Source organism: Oncorhynchus clarkii, chromosome 29, assembly GCF_045791955.1.
Source record: "Oncorhynchus clarkii lewisi isolate Uvic-CL-2024 chromosome 29, UVic_Ocla_1.0, whole genome shotgun sequence".
NCBI lineage: Eukaryota > Metazoa > Chordata > Actinopteri > Salmoniformes > Salmonidae > Oncorhynchus > Oncorhynchus clarkii.
In genome coordinates this window covers 39,800,677-39,825,676 of record NC_092175.1, presented here as the reverse complement: position 1 = coordinate 39,825,676, position 25,000 = coordinate 39,800,677, and the positions used below count along the sequence as shown (strand labels likewise).

General features: G+C 47.1%; 2 protein-coding genes across 4 annotated transcripts in view; one reads left to right on the top strand and one right to left on the bottom strand.

Annotated features, from left to right (window-relative positions):
- Positions 1–11,114, top strand: part of LOC139387908 (sterile alpha motif domain-containing protein 9-like) — a 429,675-nt gene extending 418,561 nt beyond the window's left edge. The window contains exon 11 of the transcript XR_011629234.1: positions 11,087–11,114. The gene's annotated coding sequence lies outside the window, so the exon portion shown is untranslated. The remainder of the gene's footprint in view (positions 1–11,086) is intronic.
- Positions 1–25,000, bottom strand: part of LOC139387909 (stAR-related lipid transfer protein 13-like) — a 111,693-nt gene that overhangs the window by 4,226 nt on the left and 82,467 nt on the right. For all 3 annotated transcript variants that reach the window (XM_071134267.1, XM_071134269.1, XM_071134268.1), the window contains 10 exons: positions 18,339–18,410; positions 15,983–16,064; positions 14,392–14,455; positions 11,632–11,931; positions 4,912–6,053; positions 4,616–4,786; positions 4,228–4,387; positions 3,181–3,379; positions 628–841; positions 214–328 (listed from right to left, as the gene is read on the bottom strand). In XM_071134267.1, the coding sequence (XP_070990368.1) occupies positions 214–328; positions 628–841; positions 3,181–3,379; positions 4,228–4,387; positions 4,616–4,786; positions 4,912–6,053; positions 11,632–11,931; positions 14,392–14,455; positions 15,983–16,064; positions 18,339–18,410 (2,519 nt within the window). The remainder of the gene's footprint in view (positions 1–213; positions 329–627; positions 842–3,180; positions 3,380–4,227; positions 4,388–4,615; positions 4,787–4,911; positions 6,054–11,631; positions 11,932–14,391; positions 14,456–15,982; positions 16,065–18,338; positions 18,411–25,000) is intronic.

Below are 25,000 nucleotides of genomic sequence, written 5' to 3'. Positions count from 1 at the left end.
TACGCAACCAAACAGTAGGAATCGGACTGGTTAATTAGGACCAGAACTTAAACAAAGTACAAACTTTTAAATGTAATTCACGCTTGAGCCGACATCCACATTGTTTACTGCAAAGGCGATCTCGCCTCCAACGTCAGGGAAATGACCTTTAACCTTACAGTTAGTTATTAACTAGTCCATGAAATACTTCTCAACAGAGATGCTGTTTCTCACCTCAAACAGGTGCTGGCACTCAGTGATCATGTGAGCCAGGCCCTGTGTGGCGGCAAGGTTCTCACTCAGGTCCTTCTGGTCCGGGCGGCCCGTAGCGTACTTCTTCTGGATCGACCTATAGGAGGAGAGGAGGGGAGGAGTTAGTGACTGCGGGGAGGAGTTAGTGAGATGGTAGCAGGTGGGAGGCCCAAAACTAAACCACATTGTTAATGCAGTACAGGTCAGCGGATGTTCTGTGTTGTGTGTGTGTGTGTGTGTGTGTGTGTGTGTGTGTGTGTGTGTGTGTGTGTGTGTGTGTGTGTGTGTGTGTGTGTGTGTGTGTGTGTGTGTGTGTGTGTGTGTGTGTGTGTGTGTGTGTGTGTGTGTGTGTGTGTGTGTGTGTGTGTGTGTGTGTGTGTGTGTGTGTGTGTGTACCTGGGGGACAGGTTGTCATTCTTCAGTATGTTGAGGTGGAACAGGGAGGGCCCCAGACACACGGCCAGGTTCATAGGGGTCATCTGGTTCTCCTCTACACAGGAAGTGACATCACGCAGGAAGCAGAGCAGCGTCTGGAGCACTTCCCTGTTCTCGTCTGACATCAGCAAGATGGCCGCCCTCACGGCCTGCAACCTCTGCTCCTTAGGGACATCTACAGAGAGAGAGCGAGAGAGAGAGAGAGAGAGAATAGCGAGAGAGAGAGAGAATAGCGAGAGAGAGAGAAAGAGAGACAGAGAGAGAGAGAGAGAGACAGAGAGAGAAGAGAGAGAGAGAGAGAGAGAGAGAGAGAGAGAGAGAGAAGAGCAAGAGAGAGAGAGAGGGGGATAGGGAGAGAGAGAAGAGCGAGAGAGAGAGAGAGAGAGAGAGGGGGGGGGATAGGGAGAGAGAGAAGAGCGAGAGCGAGAGCGAGAGAGAGAGAGAGAGAGAGAGAGAGAGATGCAGGAGAATTAGGAACATACAATGATTTATGTGTTGCAAAAATGGTGGATGTACTACTCAGTGGTAAGTGTTTAGATAATCCTCTAAGAAAACCAATGGTCCCAAACCTCATGTCTCATAATTCCATTCAGATATTATAATTCAGTTATTGGAGTTTTTACCCTTGTAGGATGATGGACAGAATCAGGGTGACACGATCAACCAGAGAAAAAAAGGGCCAGAAATCAGGAAAATTGCATCTTGTCAGCTTGGCCACGCTAAGACTACTGTCTACCAGTCAGGTTCACTTTCCTGTTGAACTCAGCTAGGCCACGGTAAGACTACTGTCTACCAGTCAGGTTCACATTCCTGTTGAACTCAGCTAGGCTACGATAGATTAAGACTACTGTCTACCAGTCAGGTTCACTTTCCTGTTGAACTCAGCTAGGCCACAGTAAGACTACTGTCTACCTGTCAGGTTCACATTCCTGTTGAACTCAGCTAGGTTACGCTAGATTAAGACTACTGTCTACCAGTCAGGTTTACTTATCTATTGAACTCAGCTAGGCTACGCTAAGACTACTGTCTACTAGTCAGGTTCACTTTCCTGTTGAACTCAGCTAGGCCACGGTAAGACTACTGTCTACCTGTCAGGTTCACATTCTTGTTGAACTCAGCTAGGCTACGCTAAGACTACTGTCTACCAGTCAGGTTCACTTTCCTGTTGAACTCAGCTAGGTTACGCTAGATTAAGACTACTGTCTACCAGTCAGGTTTACTTATCTATTGAACTCAGCTAGGCTACGCTAAGACTACTGTCTACTAGTCAGGTTCACTTTCCTGTTGAACTCAGCTAGGTTACGCTAGATTAAGACTACTGTCTACCAGTCAGGTTCACTTTCCTGTTGAACTCAGCTAGGCTACGCTAGATTAAGACTACTGTCTACCAGTCAGGTTCACTTTCCTGTTGAACTCGTCAGCTTTCTTCTTGAATCCTCAAGACATAAAACTATATTTAGGTAAGATGCATATCAATTTTGAGACGTGACATGTAGCATTTTCCTATTTTAGTATACGCTTTTCCTATTCATTCCTGTTTCTCTGTCAAATGTCAACAAGGCACACTGAGTGTACACCAAGCTTTTGATTTTCTCAGACTTTTACATTTCATTCAGCTCGTGTCAGCCTAATTTAGCTTTTTGCGACCCATGGGAACAAATCAAGGATGTTTGAGCTGAAAGTAGAAAAGTTCTGGATTAAGGGGGTGTTTAATTTTTTTTTTATATATTTAACCTTTAATTAACTAGACAAGTCAGTTAAGAACAAATTCTTATTTACAATGACAGCCTACCTAGGAACTGTGGGTTAACTGCCTTGTTCAGAAGTAGAATGACAGATTTTTACCTTGTCAGCTCCGGGATTTGATCTAGCAACCTTTCAGTTACTAGTCCAACGCTCTAACCACTAGACTATCTGCCGCCTCTACACCAGGCTACCTGCCGCCTTTACACTCCAACCAATAGGCCACCTGCCTCCTCTAAACTCTAACCACTAGGCTACCTGCCGCCTCTACACTCTAACCAATAGGCTACCTGCCACCTTTACACTCCAACCAATAGGCCACCTGCCTCCTCTACACTCTAACCACTAGGTTACCTGCCTCCTCTAAACTCTAACCACTAGGCTACCTGCCGCCTCTACACTCTAACCACTAGGCTACCTGCCGCCTTTACACTCCAACCAATAGGCCACCTGCCTCCTCTACACTCTAACCACTAGGCTACCTGCCGCCTCTACACTCTAACCAATAGGCTACCTGCCACCTTTACACTCCAACCAATAGGCCACCTGCCTCCTCTACACTCTAACCACTAGGCTACCTGCCGCCTTTACACTCCAACCAATAGGCCACCTGCCTCCTCTAAACTCTAACCACTAGGCTACCTGCCGCCTCTACACTCTAACCACTAGGCTACCTGTCACCTCTACACTCTAACCACTAGGCTACCTGCCGCTCTAACCACTAGGCTACCTGCCGCCCCTGTGCATGCTTCCATGAGTGTGAGTTCTTACACTGGTAGATGTGTAGGAAGGTCTCTCCCAGCTTGCTGGTCAGTAGAGGTTCAGGAAGGTCTCTGAAGAACTGTTTAACCATGTCTGCTACGTCATACGCTGACTGGTCCTCGTAACACACACTGTCAGGACTGGTCTCACACTCCTGTCTCAACGCCTGGATACGAGACTTCACACCTGACTTACGGAACAGACCCACCTAGGAGAGGGAGAAGGGGAGAGAGAGGGATGAGGGGGGGAATGGGAGAGGGAGAGAGGGAGAGTGGGAGAGAGGGAGAGAGGAGTAGAGAGGGAGAGTGGGAGAGAGGGATAGAGGAGTAGAGAGGGAGAGAGGGAGATAGGGAGATAGGAGTAGAGAGGGAGAATGGGAGAGAAGAGTAGACGGAAGGAGGAGTAGTGGGAGAGAGGGAGAGAGGAGTAGAGAGGGAGAGAGGGAGAGAAGAAGAGGAGGAGAGAGGGAGAGAAGGAGAGAGGAGTAGAGGGAGAGAAGGAGAGAGGGAGAGAGGGAAAGAGTTACACTACTGTCTCAATGCCAGTATACGAGACTACACACCTTCACAACTCGGTCTTTGTGCGGTGGAGGAGATCTCGTGGGCTGTACTCAACCTTGTCTCAGGGTAGTAAGTTGATGGTCTGTTGATATCCCTCTAGTGGTGTGGGGGCTGTACTCAACCTTATCTCAGGGTAGTAAGTTGATGGTCTGTTGATATCCCTCTAGTGGTGTGGGGGCTGTGCTTTGGCAAAGTGTGTGGGGTTATTTCTGCATGTCTGGCCCTGTACGGGGGTATCGTCGGACGGGGCCACAGTGTGCCTCGACCCCTCCCCCCCCCCGTCTCAGTCGCCAGGATCTATGCTGCAATAGTCTATGGTGTAATTCTCCTGTCTTATCTGGTGGCCTGTGTGAATTTAAGTATTTTCTCTCTCTCTCTCTCTCTCTCTCTCTCTCTCTCTCTCTCTCTCTCTCTCTCTCTCTCTCTCTCTCTCTCTCTCTCACACTCTGTGTGTGTGTGTGTGTGTGTATATGCGCGCGTGTGTGTATGTATGTACCTGGTCAAGACAGTGCGTCCTGAGATGTCTCAGGGCCTGCTGTAGACAAAGAGGTAGAGGGTAACCACAGCGCTGTGTGTGAACGATGAGAGGAACACCAAACACACTTCTCTCCTTGTAGTCAGGGACCTTCAAACGCTTCATAAACTTAGGGACAGACCTGGGCAATGGAGAGAGAATGTAGAGGAGGTGAGCGTGTGTGTGTGTGTGTGTGTGTGTGTGTGTGTGTGTGTGTGTGTGTGTGTGTGTGTGTGTGTGTGTGTGTGTGTGTGTGTGTGTGTGTGTGTGTGTGTGTGTGTGTGTGTGTGTGTGCAGTGTGTGCAGTGTGTGTGTGCGTGCGTGCGTGCGTGCGTGCGTGTGTGTGGTGTGTGTGTGTGTGTACACCTACCAGGTCCAGCCGTGTTTGTTAGACATGGAGTAATTCTCCATGATGGCTGTGAGTCGGAGCAGAGAGAACTTCTGGAGCAGGCTGAGCTGGCCTGCTGATTGGCTACTGATCTGCAGCGCGGAGCCTGATTGGCGCAGATTTTCAGAGAGGCGGAAGCTCGGCCACCGCAGACTGGAGGGAGGAAGGGAGGGAGGGGGGAGAGAGAGAGAGAAATGAAAGACAAAAGACTCAGAGAGACTGACCCAGAGAGACTGACCAGTATACATAAAAGTTACCTTCGAGAGACAGACACTCACCGTGGTCTGGTAAGGGAAGCTCCTACTCCAGAGTCTCTCCTCTCTCTGGTCCCTGTAGACTCTATGTCAATCAGGGAGACCCCGTCTCTCTCTCCCTCACTGGGCATGGTCCTCCCCTCTCCCTCCCCCTCACTGGGCGTGGTCCTCCCCTCTCCCTCCCCCTCACTGGGCGTGGTCTTCTCCTCTCCCTCTCCCTCCCCCTCACTGGGCGTGGTCCTCTCCTCTCCCTCCCCCTCATCTTCACCCCTCTTTCCCTCCCCTGCCTCCCCCTCCTCCCCACCCTCCGTCAGCATGCTGCGACTCCAGTGGTCTACAATCTGCTGCAGGCCGCTGACGTGACTGATGATGTCATCCAGGTGGGGGAACAGGTGATCGTCTCGGTCCACATCCAGCAGGTCACCTGTGGACGCGTACAGGTGAGACCCGGGGACGTTGTCATACACACTCACCCTGCTGCCCCGCGGAGCTCCAGGACAGGAAGGCTTCTTGGACAGAACCGTACCCGTCCAGGGGGAGCCTTTGCTGGGGTGGAGTGGGGAGGGAGAAGGGGTCTTGTACTGGTGGTTGGTGGCTGTGGCTAGACTCTCTATAGAAAAGGCTTTGGGGAAGGTGCCTGGTTTGTGGTTCTTGGGGATGTGGACCAGCAGGTCCTCGTATGAACGGAAGTGGTTCCTGCTGAACGGGCTCTGTTGTGCTTCAGTCCTCCGAACATGGGGGGCGCCAGAGAGCAGCTCCATGTCTTCCAGGTACATACTTCCTCTTTTAGGCTTGGAGACAGACTCCTTCACACAGGGACGCATGGAACTCACACCGCTCGTCACCGATTGGCCCTTGCTGCCATTACCGAGGGCGATAGGGGACGAGTTGTCATCTGATTGGTGGGGAGGATGAAGACTGTCCTCTGATTGATTGATGGGAACACAGTGGAGCATCTGTAATGCCTGGGGCTCCTCCCCATGTAGGACCGGCCCACTGATGACGAGCGGCGCCCGCCCACTTCCTGACTTCCTCTTGGAGGACGGCCCCCAGGTACGCATCATCTCCATGCGACGCAGGAAGGCCTTTGCCGGACTCCGCCCTCCCTGGCCGTGACGGCTGCTTTTGATTGGTAGAGAGTTGTAGTGGGACAGGTCTCTTGGGGGCTGGAAATAGAGAATACATAAATAGATGCAACCAGAGGAATAAAAACTCAGACTACATTTACTCCACACACTTTGCATTTACCCCCCTGTTTTTACACTGCTGCTACTTGCTGTTTATTATCTATGCATAGTCACTGTACCCCTACCTACATGTACATATTACCCAGACTAACCTGTACCCCCATAGTCACTATACCCCTACCTACATCTACATATTACCCAGACTAACCTGTACCCCCATAGTCACTGTACCCCTACCTACATGTACATATTACCCAGACTAACCTGTACCCCCATAGTCACTGTACCCCTACCTACATCTACATATTACCCAGACTGCCCTGTACCCCCATAGTCACTGTACCCCTACCTACATGTACATATTACCCAGACTAACCTGTACCCCCATAGTCACTGTACCCCTACCTACATCTACATATTACCCAGACTACCCTGTACCCCCATAGTCACTGTACCCCTACCTACATGTACATATTACCCAGACTAACCTGTACCCCCATAGTCACTGTACCCCTACCTACATGTACATATTACCCAGACTGCCCTGTACCCCCATAGTCACTGTACCCCTACCTACATGTACATATTACCCAGACTGCCCTGTACCCCCATAGTCACTGTACCCCTACCTACATGTACATATTACCCAGACTAACCTGTACCCCCATAGTCACTGTACCCCTACCTACATCTACATATTACCCAGACTACCCTGTACCCCCATAGTCACTGTACCCCTACCTACATGTACATATTACCCAGACTAACCTGTACCCCCATAGTCACTGTACCCCTACCTACATCTACATATTACCCAGACTGCCCTGTACCCCCATAGTCACTGTACCCCTACCTACATGTACATATTATCCAGACTACCCTGTACCCCTATAGTCACTGTACCCCTACCTACATCTACATATTACCCAGACTACCCTGTACCCCCATAGTCACTGTACTCCTACCTACATCTACATATTACCCAGACTACCCTGTACCCCCATAGTCACTGTACCCCTACCTACATGTACAAATTATATCAATTACCTCAACTATAACCTGAACACACGCACATTGACTTTGTCCCGGTAACTCTTGGATACAGTGCATTCAGAAAGTATTCAGGTCTGTTGACTTTTTCCACATTTTGTTACGTTACAGCCTTATTCTAAAATGGATTCAATTGTTTTTTTCTTCATTAATCTACACATACATGAACTTTGTTACTTTGTTGAAGCACCTTTGACAGCGATTACAGCCTCGAGTCTTCTTGGGTATGACGCTACAAGCTTGACACACCTGTATTCGGGAAGTTTCTCGCCTTATTCTCTGCAGATCCTCTCAATCTCTGTCAGGTTGGATGGGGAGTATTGCTGCTCAGCTATTTTCAGGTCTCTCCAGAGATGTTTGATCGGGTTCAAGTCAGAGTGACCATCAGGTTCTGTGTCACCTCCTTGACCAAGGCCCTTCTCCCCGATTGTGGAGTTTGGCCGGGCAGCCAGCTCTCAGAAGAGTCTTGGTGGTTCCAAACTTCTTCCATTTAAGAATGTTGGAGGCCACTGTGTTCTTGGGGATCTTCAATGCTGCAGAAATATTTTGGTACCCTTCCCCAGATCTGTGCCTCGACAGAATCCTGTCTCGGAGCTCCTCAGAAAATTCCTTCGATCTCATGGCTTGGTTTTTGCTCTGACATGCACTGTCAACTGTGGCACCTTATATAGACTGGTGTGTGCCTTGTGTGTAGATTTGCTGATCGCAAATCAGAACTCCACAGCAACGTTTCTCCCTCTTTCGCTTACCTGAGATCAGTGATGCCAGAGCTGAGACAGTGCCAGCTCACATCCACACACTGCTGACAGATCACTTCCAGGAAGCCGAACAGAGAACTTCCAGGAAGCGAACAGAGCACTTCCAGGAAGCAGAACAAAGAACTTCCAGGAAGCGAACAGAGCACTTCCAGGAAGCGAACAGAGCACTTCCAGGAAGCAGAACAAAGAACTTCCAGGAAGCAAACAGAGCACTTCCAGGAAGCCGAACAGAGAACTTCCAGGAAGCAGAACAGAGAACTTCCAGGAAGCCGAACAGAGAACTTCCAGGAAGCTAACAGATCACTTCCAGGAAGCTAACAGATAACTTCCAGGAAGCTAACAGATAACTTCCAGGAAGCTAAACTTCCAGGAAGCTAACAGAGCACTTCCAGGAAGCTAACAGATCACTTCCAGGAAGCGAACAGAGAACTTCCAGGAAGCAGAACAGAGAACTTCCAGGAAGCAGACCAGAGAACTTCCAGGAAGCAGAACAGAGAACTTCCAGGAAGTGAACAGAGCACTTCCAGGAAGCCGAACAGAGCACTTCCAGGAAGCAGAACAGAGAACTTCCAGGAAGCCGAACAGAGAACTTCCAGGAAGCTAACAGATCACTTCCAGGAAGCTAACAGATCACTTCCAGGAAGCTAACAGATCACTTCCAGGAAGCTAACAGAGAACTTCCAGGAAGCTAACAGATCACTTCCAGGAAGCTAACAGAGCACTTCCAGGAAGCCGAACAGAGAACTTCCAGGAAGCAGAACAGAGAACTTCCAGGAAGCACCACTGAACGCTAAACAAGTAGCCAGAGCAACACACACAGACAGCGAGCTCTCAGACGTCTTCTAATACATCATGGAGGGTTGGCCTTGAAGAAAACTTGAAATCATTCTACACACAGAGGAGAGCTGTCAGTGGAACAAGGTTGTGTCTACCGGGACACCTAGAGTAATATTTCCAACAAAACTGTGAAGGGCAGCGCTAAAATAAATTCTCACGGGACATCAGGGTATTGTGGAAATGGAAGCACTGGCAAATAGTGTCCCAAACCCTTTATGGAGAAGTGGAGACGATCATAATGGAGTGGATCAGAAAACACAATGACAGGTCCCGTTGCATCCTGGGAGTTCCCTGGTGAGTGTTGGAAAGGTTTACACAGACTTTGTAGGCCCATTTCAAAACAGCATGTGTATGATAGTGGTTGACTCACACTCTAAATAGTTAGAAGTGTTCAGAACGTCACAAATCACTTCACAGGGGCTCCTGAGTGGTGCAGTGGTCTAAGGCACTGCATCTCAGTGTCAGAGGAGTCACTACAGACCCCGGTTCCATTCCAGGCTGTATCACAGCGGTCTAAGGCAAGGCATCTCAGTGTTAGATCGGGAGTCCCATAGGGCGGTGCACAATTGGCCCAGCATCGTCCGGGTTTGGCCAATGTAGGCCGTCATTGTAAAATCAAGATTTGTTCTTAACCGACTTTCCTAGTTAAATAAAGGTTAAATAAAGATTGAATGAAGGTTAAGTAGACAATACATGGTACCAGACCGAGAAGGTTGTTCTCATCATGCAGTTTGTCTGAGCAAATCGTAATGCACAATGTTAAAATCAATTCCAGACATTTGTGAGCCAGAGCAGAATTCTGCACTCCACCACGTGCCAAGAAACCTAGATTCAAACTGGTTGGTAGAGAGGTATGTTCAGATGGTTGGTAGAGAGGTATGTTCAGATGGCTGGTAGAGAGGTATGTTCAGGCTGGTAGAGAGGTATGTTCAGGCTGGTAGAGAGGTATGTTCAGGCTGGTAGAGAGGTATGTTCAGGCTGGTAGAGAGGTATGTTCAGATGGCTGGTAGAGAGGTATGTTCAGATGGCTGGTAGAGAGGTATGTTCAGATGGCTGGTAGAGAGGTATGTTCAGATGGTTGGTAGAGTGGTATGTTCAGATGGCTGGTAGAGAGGTATGTTCAGATGGCTGGTAGAGAGGTATGTTCAGACATTAAAAAAAATGTCATGAAGAAAGCTTTGGATTGTCACACAACAGACAGGTCCAGTATCGTACTGACACAGCTGACATGACTGACGATCAGGGGTCAACGTGGGACAAAACACTGGGGCACAATGACACTGTAACAGGTGAGAGAAGGACATTGAAGCTCAGACATGAAACAGTCCGGCTTGTACCATTCCCTCTCACAGGGTCTTCAGACCATTACAGCCCTTAAAGACGTTTATATTCAGTGGTTTTAAGTTCTACTTTACTTTCATTTACTTTATAGTATTATACAGTATACTGATTACTGCATTGTTGGGAAAAGAAATACTTTTCACTGAACTTGTGTACGTCACAATAAAAATGTAGACACTTGAAGAGACAGAACTGTTGTGACGTGAAAAAGACAGTAGTGCAAAATAAACATATGATGTCAGTGTTCATTTTGTGATATGACACATTGAAATGTTTTACACGTTTTAAAGATAGGCAACTCTTCGAGTTGCTTACAGTACGAGCGTTTACTGGGAATCAATCAGTACTGTATCTCAGACTTTAAAAAAAAAGGTGGATGATGTATTGTTTTGACCTAAATAACTTTATTAACAATGACCATTCATTTACATTGACATGTTAGTCATTTAGCAGACAACTCTCTCTCATCCAGAGTCCCTTATTGTAGTGCATTCTTCTTATTAAGATAGCTAGTTGAGACAACCACCTATCACAGCCAAGAGACCAGAGACAGCAGAGCGTTGGGGTTAGGATGTAGGGTCTGAGCATAGCCTGAAGGTAGGTAGAGACAGTTCCTCTCGTTGCTCTGTGAGGTAAACACCATGGTCTTGTAGTGGACGCCAGCTTCGACAGGAAGCCAGCGGAGTGTACGGAGGAGCAGGGTGACATGGGAAGGTTGAACACCAGACGGGAGCTGTCCAACGTGACGGAGGAGGTCTTGGAACGGGCAAGACTTCTCCGGGAGGAAGAGTGGCTTGTTGTCGTACCAGGGTCAGGTCAAAGTGCATTATGGGAATGCACATGTCAATTCATTCTGTTATTAATCTTGACGCAAAAACAAAATGGCTGCGTCTTACCTCTTAAGGATCCGGCCCTTTTTTAAATGTTCTCCTAAAATGACAAATCCCAATCTAACTGCCTGTAACTCGGGCCCTGAAGCAAGGATATGCATATCGTTTGGTACCATTTGAAAGGAAACACTTTGAGGTTTGTGGAAATGTGAAAGGAATGTAGGAGAATAGAACACAATAGATCTGGTAAAAGATAATACAAAGAAAAAAAAAAACTTTATTTTCTATTTTTTTTGTACCATATTTGAAATGCAAGAGAAAGGCCATAATGTATTATTTCAGCCCAGGTGCAATTTAGATGTTGGCCACTAGATGGCAGCAGTGCACATGCAACGTTTTAGACTTCGTTTTAGACAAACCATCGATCCCTAATTTGTTTATTAATAACTGTTCATGTTAAAAACGGTGCTCTCTCCTCAAACAATAGCATGGTATTATTTCACTGTAATAGCTACTGGAAATTGGACAGTGCAGTTAGATTAACAAGAATTTAAGCTTTCTGCCCTTATTAGATATGTCTTGGGAAATGTTCTTGTTACTTACAACCTCATGCTAATCACATTAGCCTACCTTAGCTCAACCGTCCCGTGGAAGGGACACCGATCCCGAAGATAATTTATATACCACAAATACATAGAGAATAAGGTGCCATTTGGGAAGCAGACCTGAAGACAGACTAACCTGGTAGGGTCCTGCCAGTGAGACCATAGAGACAGAGTCAGGAAGCATGGCTCCCAGAGAGTCTTGACTGTGCAGAGAGGATATATCCGTGATCTCTGGTTCGCTCAGGTCCGTCAGGACGCTCTCACTGCTCACCGTGCTCCTCAGTCGCCCCTCCCCCTGGCACCCCTCAGGACTGTTCTCATTGGGCGAGCCCAGCAGGAAGTGCATGTCCTGGAGGCGGGACCAGCGCCGGCTGTTCCATTCAAAGGTCCATCTCTTACTGATGGCTAGCGGGTCATCGTCGTCTGAATCATCAGTCTGGAGAGAGAGTATATAGAGGGAGTATATAGAGGGGGAGTATATAGAGGGAGTATATAGAGAGAGGAAGTATAGAGAAGGAGGAAGTATAGAGACGGAGGAAGTATAGAGAAGGAGGAAGTATAGAGACGGAGGAAGTATAGAGAGAGAGGGAGTATAGAGAGAGAGGGAGTATAGAGAGGGAGGGAGTATAGAGAGGGAGGGAGTATAGAGAGGGAGGGAGTATAGAGAGGGAGGGAGTATAGAGAGAGAGGGAGTATAGAGAGAGAGGGAGTATAGAGAGAGGGGGAGGCAGTATAGAGAGAGAGGGAGTATAGAGAGAGAGGGAGTATAGAGAGAGAGGGAGGCAGTATAGAGAGAGAGGGAGTATAGAGAGAGAGGGAATATGGTATATTGGTCTGTACTACTGCAAAACACATTATTTTTAGTTTAACTAGGCAAGTCAGTTAAGAACAAATTCTTATTTACAATGACGGCCTAGAAACAGTGGGTTAACGTCCTTGTTCAGGGGCAGAACGACAGATTTTTACCTTGTCAGCTCAGGGATACGATCTAGCAGCCTTTCGGTTACTGGCCCTATGCTCTAACCACTAGGTTACCTGCCTCCTCTAACCACTAGACTACCTGCCTCCTCTAACCACTAGGTTACCTGCCTCCTCTAACCACTAGACTACCTGCCTCCTCTAACCACTAGACTACCTGCCTCCTCTAACCACTAGACTACCTGCCTCCTCTAACCACTAGGTTACCTGCCTCCTCTAACCACTAGACTACCTGCCTCCTCTAACCACTAGACTACCTGCCTCCTCTAACCACTAGACTACCTGCCTCCTCTAACCACTAGGTTACCTGCCTCCTCTAACCACTAGGTTACCTGCCTCCTCTAACCACTAGACTACCTGCCTCCTCTAACCACTAGACTACCTGCCTCCTCTAACCACTAGACTACCTGTCTCCTCTAACCACTAGACTACCTGCCTCCTCTAACCACTAGACTACCTGTCTCCTCTAACCACTAGACTACCTGCCTCCTCTAACCACTAGACTACCTGCCTCCTCTAACCAATGTTTTACTCGTTGAATGGTGCTATATCCATAACTTACCACAAGGTGGCAGAATATATTTCATTTTTTTCTGACCCTGCAAAGTACAGGCCCGTATCCTCTGAATGTGAGTCTCCAGCATTTTGCATTTTTCTCTGATTCATACGTATCAATGGATCAGTCACAAAAAAAAACAGACAAAACTGACATTCATTCAGATCATCTCTTTACCAGCAGACATTCATTCAGATCATTCAGATCACCTCTTTAACAGCAGACATTCATTCAGATCATTCAGATCACCTCTTTAACTTCTTGACCATACTTGAGACGCAGACGTCTCAAGTATGCCCCTGGAAATGCAAATGCGCTACGCTAAATGCTAAATGTACTCGTTACAACTCAATCTTTGATCAAAATTCACAAGCAGGGTATTGAATTAAAGCTACACTCGTTGTGAACCTAGCCAGCAAGTCAGATTTTTAAAATGCTTTTCGGCGAAAGCATGAGAAGCTATTATCTGATAGCATGCACCCCCCAAAATGCCAGCACGACACGTAAACAACAGATTTTGCGGTAGCCGGCGCTACCCAAAACGCAGAAATAAAATATAAAACATTCATTACCTTTGACGAGCTTCTTTCTTGGCACTCCTATATGCCCCATAAACATCACTATTGGGTCTTTTTTTCGTTTAAATCGGTCCATATATACCCAAAATAGCTTTGTATGGAAGCTGTGTCATTCAGAAAAAATCATCGTTTTTAAACGCTGCGTAATTTTTTAAAATTAAAAAAGTTGACGATAAACTTTCACAAAACACTTCGAAATCCTTTTGTAATCCAACTTTAGGTATTAGTAAACGTTTATAATCTATCAAAATGATTACAGGGCGATGTCTTTTCAATAGGTCTTCACTTGCAAAACAATGGCTTCTAATATCTTCATCAACTACATCCGGGTGAAGACTGGGAAAATGGAGGTCAGATAGATGGATTTTCCAACAATTAATTCAATTGAAAATGAGGACAATGGCGCCATCGTGCGGAATTTGTATGAATTGCAGGCAGTTCGATATTCAATTCTGTTCTCTTTTAACAACTCGTGGAAGTGACTTATGGAAATTATTTTTAGCTTTCAGAGAGCAGTTTTTCTTGCGTTTTTCAATGAAACACACGATCTGTTATAGTCACAGCCGTGATTTAACCAGTTTTATAAACTTCAGAGTGTTTTCTATCCACACATACTAATCATATGCATATACTATATTCCTGGCATGAGTAGCAGGACGCTGAAAAGTTGCGCGATTTTTAACAGAATTTTCGAAAAAGGAGGGGGTAGAAGTAAGAGTTAACAGCAGACATTCATGTCGTTTTGGAGATAATAAAAGACAGGAAAGATGGAGAGATGACTTACTTTCTTCCTGGGGTGGCTGACGTCTAGTTTCATGGAGCAACACTTGTTCAGAGTGTTAAGACGTCTGAAACAACAGAGAGATACTGTTTTACATCACAGAGAGACATCATTTTACATCACAGAGAGATACCGTTTTACATCACAGAGAGATACCGTTTTACTTCACACAGAGATACAGTTCTAATGTCACAGAGATACAGTTCTAATGTCACACAGAGATACAGTTCTAATGTTACAGAGATACAGTTCTAATGTCACACAGAGATACAGTTCGAATGTTACACAGAGATACAGTTCTAATGTCACAGAGATACAGTTCTAATGTCACACAGAGATACAGTTCTAATGTCACACAGAGATACAGTTCTAATGTCACACAGAGATACAGTTCTAATGTCACACAGAGATACAGTTCTAATGTCACACAGAGATACAGTTCTAATGTCACACAGAGATACAGTTCTAATGTCACACAGAGATACAGTTCTAATGTCACACAGAGATACAGTTCTAATGTCACACAGAGATACAGTTCTAATGTTACAGAGATACAGTTCTAATGTCACACAGAGATACAGTTCTAATGTCACACAGAGATACAGTTCTAATGTTACACAGAGATACAGTTCTAATGTTACAGAGATACAGTTCTAATGTCACACAGAGATACAGTTCTAATGTCACACAGAGATACAGTTCTATAGTCACACAGAGATACAGTTCTAATGTCACACAGAGATACAGTTCTAATGTCACACAGAGATACAGTTCTAATGTTACAGAGATACAGTTCTAATGTTACAGAGATACAGTTCTAACGTCACACAGAGAGATACAGTTCTAATGTTACAGAGACACAGTTCTAATGTCACACAGAGATACAGTTCTAATGTCACACAGAGATACAGTTCTAATGTCACACAGAGATACAGTTCTAATGTTACAGAGATACAGTTCTATAGTCACACAGAGATACAGTTCTAATGTCACACAGAGAGATACAGTTCTAATGTTACAGAGATACAGTTCTAATGTCACACAGAGATACAGTTCTAATGTCACACAGAGATACAGTTCTAATATCACACAGAGAGATACAGTTCTAATGTTACACAGAGATACAGTTCTAATGTCACACAGAGATACAGTTCTAATGTCACACAGAGATACAGTTCTAATGTTACACAGAGATACAGTTCTAATGTCACACAGAGATACAGTTCTATAGTCACACAGAGATACAGTTCTAATATCACGCAGATATACAGTTCTAATGTCACACAGAGATACACTTCTAATGTTACAGAGATACAGTTCTAATGTTACACAGAGATACAGTTCTAATGTCACACAGAGATATGTGACTACTCCACAATATGCCATAGTAATGTAGTCTACAGAATGGTGTTAGTTCTAAGTAATGTAGTCTACAGAATGGTGTTAGTTCTAAGTAATGTAGTCTACAGAATGGTGTTAGTTCTAAGTAATGTAGTCTACAGAATGGTGTTAGTTCTAAGTAATGTAGTCTACAGAATGGTGTTAGTTCTAAGTAATGTAGTCTACAGAATGTTGTGTTTGTGTGTTCTCTTACCGACACAGAGGTTCCACCAGGTCCCTGTCCAAGAAGTCATGGTCCCTCTTCACTGACAAGATATCTATAGGAAACTGGGAGTCTGAGAGAGAGAGAGAGAGAGAGAGAGAGAGAGAGAGAGAGAGAGAGAGAGAGAGAGAGATGGATTCCAGCAGACTGCAGCAATACTATAGTTACAGATCAATGAAGTCACTGACTGCTAGTGGTCACAGACTATGGCCCATTCATTTGGGACACAGCTACAGGCTACAGGCCAGCACCCTGAAAAGAGTTTAATCTGGGGGGAATGACAGAGTGTCTTTGGAAAAATACACACACACACACATGCTTTTCTGTTTGTGTGTGTGGTGGAGAGAGAGGGTGAATCTACAGTAAGCCACAGAAACACACAGTTCTGTCGGCAGAAACACAGTGCTAGTCCTAACCCAGTATTAAAGACTATCTATAGTACAGGACAACTAAACAGAGGAGAGGAGGAGGAGGAGGAGGAGGAGAGGTGAAGGAGGATTAGGAGGAGAGGGAGGAAATGGGGAGGGGGAGGGGGAGGAGGAGAGGGTGAGGAGGCGGAGGAGGAGGAGGAGATGGGGAGGGGGGGGGGGAGGAGGAGGATAAGGAGGAGGAGACGGGGAGGAGGAGGAGGAGACGGGGAGGGGTAGGAGACGGGGAGGAGGAGGAGACGGGGAGGAGGAGGAGGAGGAAGAGGAGGAGAGGGGGGAGGAGGAGGAGGAGACGGGGAGGAGGAGGAGGCGGGGAGGAGGAGGAGGAGGAGGAGGAGAGGGGGAGGAGGAGGGTGGGAGGGGGGGGGGAGGAGGCGGAGACGAGGAGGAGACGGGGAGGAGGAGGAGGAGGAGTAGGAGGAGGAGAGGGGGAGGAGGAGGGTGGGAGGGAGGGAGGAGGAGGAGGAGGAGGAGGAGGAGGAAAGGGGGAGGGGGGGAGGAGGAGAAGACGGGGAGGGGGGAGGAGGAGGAGAGGGGGAGGGGGGGAGGAGGAAGAGGGGGGAGGGGGAGTTGGAGGGGGAGGAGGAGACGGGGAGGAGGAGGAGGAGGAGAGGGGGAGGAGGAGAGGGGGAGGAGGAGGAGGAGGAGGAGGAGGAGACGGGGAGGAGAAGGAGGAGGAGACGGGGAGGAGGAGGAGAGGTGGAGGAGGAGGAGAGGGAGGAAAGGGGGAGGGGGAGGAGGAGACGGGAGGAAGAGGAGGAGGAGGGGGAGGGGGGGAGGAGGAGGAGGAGACGGGGAGGAGGAGGAGGAGGAGGAGACGGGGGGGAGTAGGAGGAGGGGAGGAGAAAGAGGAGGAGGAGACGGGAGGAGGAGGAGGAGACGGGGGGAGGAGGAGGAGGGGAGGAGGAGGACGAGGGGACGGGAGGAGGAGGAGGAGGAGGGGGAGGAGAGGGGGAGGAGGAGGGTGGGAGGGGAGGAGGAGCAGGAGACGGGGAGGGGGAGGAGGAGACGGGGAGGGGAAGGAGACGAGGAGGAGGAGGAGACGGGGAGGAGGAGGAGGATTAGGAGGAGAGGGAGGAAAGGGGGAGGGGGAGGGGGAGGAGGAGACGGGGAGGAGGAGGAGGAGGAGGAGGAGGAGGAGGGTGAGAGAGAGAAACAGAGGGGGGGGGAGGAGGAGGAGGAGGAGGAGAGGGGGAGGGGGAGAGAGAGAAACAGAGGAGAAGAGGAGGAGGAGGAGAGGGGGAGGGTGAGAGAGAGAAACAGAGGGGGGAGGAGGAGGAGGAGGAGGAGGAGGAGGAGGAGGAGGAGGAGGAGGAGGAGGAGGAGAGGGGGAGGGGGAGGGTGAGAGAGAGAAACAGAGGGGGGGGGAGGAGGAGGAGGAGAGGGGGAGGGGGAGGGTGAGAGAGAGAAACAGAGGGGGTGAGAATGAAAGAGGGAGTGAGAGAGACAAAGAGATGGAGGGAGGGAGGGAGCGAGGGTGGGAGGGAGGGAGGGTGTTCCAGGCAGTCAGAGATAGCAGAGGCCATTCCCATGACCCCTCCCTTTAAATTACAGAATAGAAATAGACCCTGGGAGGGAGGGAGGAGAGGAGAAGAGATGAGAGATGAGAAGAAACAAGGAGAGGAGGGATTAAGAGAGGAAGGGAGAGGAATTTAGGGAAAAGAGGAGATGATGGTGAAGGAAGAAGAGACATAGAGGGGGATGGGAGAGAGGAGAGGAATTTACCGAACTCTCAATATGAGACCCAACAGCTGTTGGAAATGCAGTGTGAAAATGCAGTGTGGTAATGCAGTTTGGTAATGCAGTTTGGTAGTGCAGTGTGGTAACGCAGTGTGGTAAAGCAGTGTGGTAAAGCAGTGTGAAATGCAGTGTGGAAATGCAGTGTGGTAAAGCAGTGTGGAAATGCAGTGTGTGTTTACCTTCGTAGAGCTGGGCATACTGTGGGAACCCTGCAGCCCTCAGCCAATCACAAGCCTCCTTGGCCTCGATCTCTGTAAGACAGGGAGAGGAGTCCCATTAGGAATAAAGACACACACAATGGTTATTGGAGTCGTCATGTCAACCTGGATGCCAAGTTGTTTTGCTTTAAGCAAAAATACCTTTTATTGATGGAAAGAAGGAGATAAATAGAGGGATAGATGGTAGATATTGCATTCATTTTCTGTGTATCAAGTTTACAAACTATCATTTCGAAATGTTTCATATATTTAACTTCTCAGATGCATTCAGATTCAGTTTCCAAATTAATTTCTCTAAATTCAGAATCAAAACCAGAGACAACATCCTGGTACTTTACCACATCCTGGTACTTTACCACATCCTGGTACTTTACCACATCCTGGTACTTTACCACATCCTGGTACTTTACACATCCTGGTACTTTACAACATCCTGGTACTTTACAACATCCTGGTACTTTACCACATCCTGGTACTTTACCACATCCTGGTACTTTACCACATCCTGGTACTTTACAACATCCTGGTACTTTACAACATCCTGGTACTTTACCACATCCTGGTACTTTACCACATCCTGGTACTTTACCACATCCTGGTACTTTACAACATCCTGGTACTTTACAACATCCTGGTACTTTACCACATCCTGGTACTTTACCACATCCTGGTACTTTACAACATCCTGGTACTTTACCACATCCTGGTACTTTACCACATCCTGGTACTTTACCAAACTTTACCACATCCTGGTACTTTACAACATCCTGGTACTTTACCACATCCTGGTACTTTACAACATCCTGGTACTTTACAACATCCTGGTACTTTACCACATCCTGGTACTTTACCACATCCTGGTACTTTACAACATCCTGGTACTTTACCACATCCTGGTACTTTACAACATCCTGGTACTTTACAACATCCTGGTACTTTACAACATCCTGGTACTTTACAACATCCTGGTACTTTAGCACATCCTGGTACTTTACAACATCCTGGTACTTTACAACATCCTGGTACTTTACCACATCCTGGTACTTTACAACATCCTGGTACTTTACAACATCCTGGTTTACTCCTGGTACTAGCACATCCTGGTACTTTACAACATCCTGGTACTTTACAACATCCTGGTACTTTACCACATCCTGGTACTTTACCACATCCTGGCACTTTACAACATCCTGGTACTTTACCACATCCTGGTACTTTACAACATCCTGGTACTTTACAACATCCTGGTACTTTACCACATCCAGGTACTTTACAACATCCTGGTACTTTACCACATCCTGGTACTTTACCACATCTTGGTACTTTACAACATCCTGGTACTTTACAACATCCTGGTACTTTACCACATCCTGGTACTTTACAACATCCTGGTACTTTACAACATCCTGGTACTTTACAACATCCTGGTACTTTACAACATCCTGGTACTGTACCACATCCTGGTACTTTACCACATCCTGGTACTTTACCACATCCTGGTACTTTACAACATCCTGGTACTTTACCAGATCCTGGTACTTTACCACATCCTGGTACTTTACCACATCCTGGTACTTTACAACATCCTGGTACTTTACAACATCCTGGTACTTTACAACATCCTGGTACTTTACCACATCCTGGTACTTTACCACATCCTGGTACTTTACAACATCCTGGTACTTTACCACATCCTGGTACTTTACCACATCCTGGTACTTTACAACATCCTGGTACTTTACCACATCCTGGTACTTTACCACATCCTGGTACTTTACAACATCCTGGTACTTTACAACATCCTGGTACTTTACAACATCCTGGTACTTTACCACATCCTGGTACTTTACCACATCCTGGTACTTTACAACATCCTGGTACTTTACAACATCCTGGTACTTTACAACATCCTGGTACTTCCGGCGCCGACAGAGATGGCCGCCTCGCTTCGCGTTCCTAGGAAACTATGCAGTTTTTTGTTTTTTTACGTGTTATTTCTTACATTAGTACCCCAGGTCATCTTAGGTTTCATAACATACAGTCGAGAAGAACTACTGAATATAAGATCAGCATCAACTCACCATCAGTACGACCAAGAATATGTTTTTCGCGACGCGGATCCTGTGTTCTGCCTTACAAACAGGACAACGGAGTGGATCCTATGCAGCGACCCAAAAAAACGACTCCGAAAGAGAGGGAAACGAGGCGGTCTTCTGGTCAGACTCCGGAGACGGGCACAGCGCACACCACTCCCTAGCATTCTTCTTGCCAATGTCCAGTCTCTTGACAACAAGGTTGATGAAATCCGAGCAAGGGTAGCATTCCAGAGGGACATCAGAGACTGTAACGTTCTTTGCTTCACGGAAACGTGGCTTACTGGAGAGACGCAATCCGAAGCGGTGCAGCCAACAGGTTTCTCCACGCATCGCGCAGACAGGAAAAAACATCTTTCTGGTAAAAAGAGGGGCGGGGGCGTATGCCTTATGACTAACGTGACATGGTGCGATGAAAGAAACATACAGGAACTCAAATCCTTCTGTTCACCTGATTTAGAATTCCTCACAATCAAATGTAGACCGCATTATCTACCAAGAGAATTCTCTTCGATTATAATCACAGCCGTATATATCCCCCCCCAAGCAGACACATCGATGGCTCTGAACGAACTTTATTTAACTCTCTGCAAACTGGAAACAATTTATCCGGAGGCTGCATTCATTGTAGCTGGGGATTTTAACAAGGCTAATCTGAAAACAAGACTCCCCAAATTTTATCAGCATATCGATTGCGCAACCAGGGGAGGAAAGACCTTGGACCATTGTTACTCTAACTTCCGCGACGCATATAAGGCCCTGCCCCGCCCCCCTTTCGGAAAAGCTGACCACGACTCCATTTTGTTGATCCCTGCCTACAGACAGAAACTAAAACAAGAGGCTCCCACGCTGAGGTCTGTCCAGCGCTGGTCCGACCAAGCTGACTCCACACTCCAAGACTGCTTCCATCACGTGGACTGGGAGATGTTTCGTATTGCGTCAGATAACAACATTGACGAATACGCTGATTCGGTGTGCGAGTTCATTAGAACGTGCGTTGAAGATGTCGTTCCCATAGCAACGATTAAAACATTCCCTAACCAGAAACCGTGGATTGATGGCAGCATTCGTGTGAAACTGAAAGCGCGAACCACTGCTTTTAATCAGGGCAAGGTGTCTGGTAACATGACCGAATACAAACAGTGCAGCTATTCCCTCCGCAAGGCTATCAAACAAGCTAAGCGCCAGTACAGAGACAAAGTAGAATCTCAATTCAACGGCTCAGACACAAGAGGCATGTGGCAGGGTCTACAGTCAATCACGGACTACAGGAAGAAACCCAGCCCAGTCACGGACCAGGATGTCTTGCTCCCAGGCAGACTAAATAACTTTTTTGCCCGCTTTGAGGACAATACAGTGCCACTGACACGGCCTGCAACGAAAACATGCGGTCTCTCCTTCACTGCAGCCGAGGTGAGTAAGACATTTAAACGTGTTAACCCTCGCAAGGCTGCAGGCCCAGATGGCATCCCCAGCCGCGCCCTCAGAGCATGCGCAGACCAGCTGGCCGGTGTGTTTACGGACATATTCAATCAATCCCTATACCAGTCTGCTGTTCCCACATGCTTCAAGAGGGCCACCATTGTTCCTGTTCCCAAGAAAGCTAAGGTAACTGAGCTAAATGACTACCGCCCCGTAGCACTCACATCCGTCATCATGAAGTGCTTTGAGAGACTAGTCAAGGACCATATCACCTCCACCCTACCTGACACCCTAGACCCACTCCAATTTGCTTACCGCCCAAATAGGTCCACAGACGATGCAATCTCAACCACACTGCACACTGCCCTAACCCATCTGGACAAGAGGAATACCTATGTGAGAATGCTGTTCATCGACTACAGCTCGGCATTCAACACCATAGTACCCTCCAAGCTCGTCATCAAGCTCGAGACCCTGGGTCTCGACCCCGCCCTGTGCAACTGGGTACTGGACTTCCTGACGGGCCGCCCCCAGGTGGTGAGGGTAGGCAACAACATCTCCTCCCCGCTGATCCTCAACACTGGGGCCCCACAAGGTTGCGTTCTGAGCCCTCTCCTGTACTCCCTGTTCACCCACGACTGCGTGGCCACGCACGCCTCCAACTCAATCATCAAGTTTGCGGACGACACAACAGTGGTAGGCTTGATTACCAACAACGATGAGACGGCCTACAGGGAGGAGGTGAGGGCCCTCGGAGTGTGGTGTCAGGAAAACAACCTCACACTCAACGTCAACAAAACTAAGGAGATGATTGTGGACTTCAGGAAACAGCAGAGGGAACACCCCCCTATCCACATCGATGGAACAGTAGTGGAGAGGGTAGCAAGTTTTAAGTTCCTCGGCATACACATCACAGACAAACTGAATTGGTCCACTCACACAGACAGCATCGTGAAGAAGGCGCAGCAGCGCCTCTTCAACCTCAGGAGGCTGAAGAAATTCGGCTTGTCACCAAAAGCACTCACAAACTTCTACAGATGCACAATCGAGAGCATCCTGGCGGGCTGTATCACCGCCTGGTATGGCAACTGCACCGCCCTCAACCGTAAGGCTCTCCAGAGGGTAGTGAGGTCTGCACAACGCATCACCGGGGGCAAACTACCTGCCCTCCAGGACACCTACACCACCCGATGTCACAGGAAGGCCATAAAGATCATCAAGGACATCAACCACCCGAGCCACTGCCTGTTCACCCCGCTATCATCCAGAAGGCGAGGTCAGTACAGATGCATCAAAGCTGGGACCGAGAGACTGAAAAACAGCTTCTATCTCAAGGCCATCAGACTGTTAAACAGCCACCACTAACACTGAGTGGCTGCTGCCAACACACTGACACTGACTCAACTCCAGCCACTTTAATAATGGGAATTGATGGGAAATGATGTAAATATATCACTAGCCACTTTAAACAATGCTACCTTATATAAATGTTACTTACCCTACATTATTCATCTCATACGCATACGTATATACTGTACTCTATATCATCGACGGTATCCTTATGTAATACATGTATCACTAGCCACTTTATACTATACTATGCCACTTTGTTTACATACTCATCTCATTTGTACATACTGTACCCGATACCATCTACTGTATCTTGCCTATGCTGCTCTGTACCATCACTCATTCATATATCCTTATGTACATATTCTTTATCCCCTTACACTGTGTACAAGACAGTAGTTTTGGAATTGTTAGTTAGATTACTTGTTATTACTGCATTGTCGGAACTAGAAGCACAAGCATTTCGCTACACTCGCATTAACATCTGCTAACCATGTGTATGTGACAAATAAAATTTGATTTGATTTGATTTGATTTGATACTTTACCACATCCTGGTACTTTACCACATCCTGGTACTTTACAACATCCTGGTACTTTACAACATCCTGGTACTTTACAAAATCCTGGTACTTTACCACATCCTGGTACTTTACAACATCCTGGTACTTTACCACATCCTGGTACTTTACCACATCCTGGTACTTTACCACATCCTGGTACTTTACAACATCCTGGTACTTTACCACATCCTGGTACTTTACCACATCCTGGTACTTTACAACATCCTGGTACTTTACCACATCCTGGTACTTTACAACATCCTGGTACTTTACCACATCCTGGTACTTTACAACATCCTGGTACTTTAGCACATCCTGGTACTTTACAACATCCTGGTACTTTACCACATCCTGGTACTTTACCACATCCTGGTACTTTACAACATCCTGGTACTTTACAACATCCTGGTACTTTACAACATCCTGGTACTTTACAAAATCCTGGTACTTTACCACATCCTGGTACTTTACAACATCCTGGTACTTTACCACATCCTGGTACTTTACCACATCCTGGTACTTTACCACATCCTGGTACTTTACAACATCCTGGTACTTTACCACATCCTGGTACTTTACCACATCCTGGTACTTTACAACATCCTGGTACTTTACCACATCCTGGTACTTTACCACATCCTGGTACTTTACAACATCCTGGTACTTTAGCACATCCTGGTACTTTAAGAGAAATGGTGGAAGAGAACAGAGGTTTCTGTCTGTAAACATATTAAACACGTTTCTGGCAGTTTATAAAGCCAACGTGTTGAATTGATTTTCTTCCTCTGAATTTGTCTCTAGTGTTTGTGATATAAGACCATTCCTGAAAGCTTACTCTCTCTGGAGCTTGGTCATGCATTCGGTTCCCCTCTATAGGGCTAACAGGAAACGCAGGACACGTTGGAAGGGGAGTGCAACAAAAACAGCCATGGGCTCAAAGAGTTTAGCGTTTAACATCTAACCGCCATTTTCATTTCCTAGTCCGTAAAAACATAAACTTTTTTTTTTTTTTTTGTCACAGCTGCAGAGCCAGACCACAAGGTGGGGCAGCACCCCTCTTACATTCTTTGGGGTACTACAGTTCTCGAGTTCGGGGTAATTCGCCATCTGACGAACATATCGGAAGGGATAGTAGTTGGTAGAGTTTGGTATGAGGGTGTGGATGGTGGTTGGGGAGGCTGATTAAGCAAGGGGAT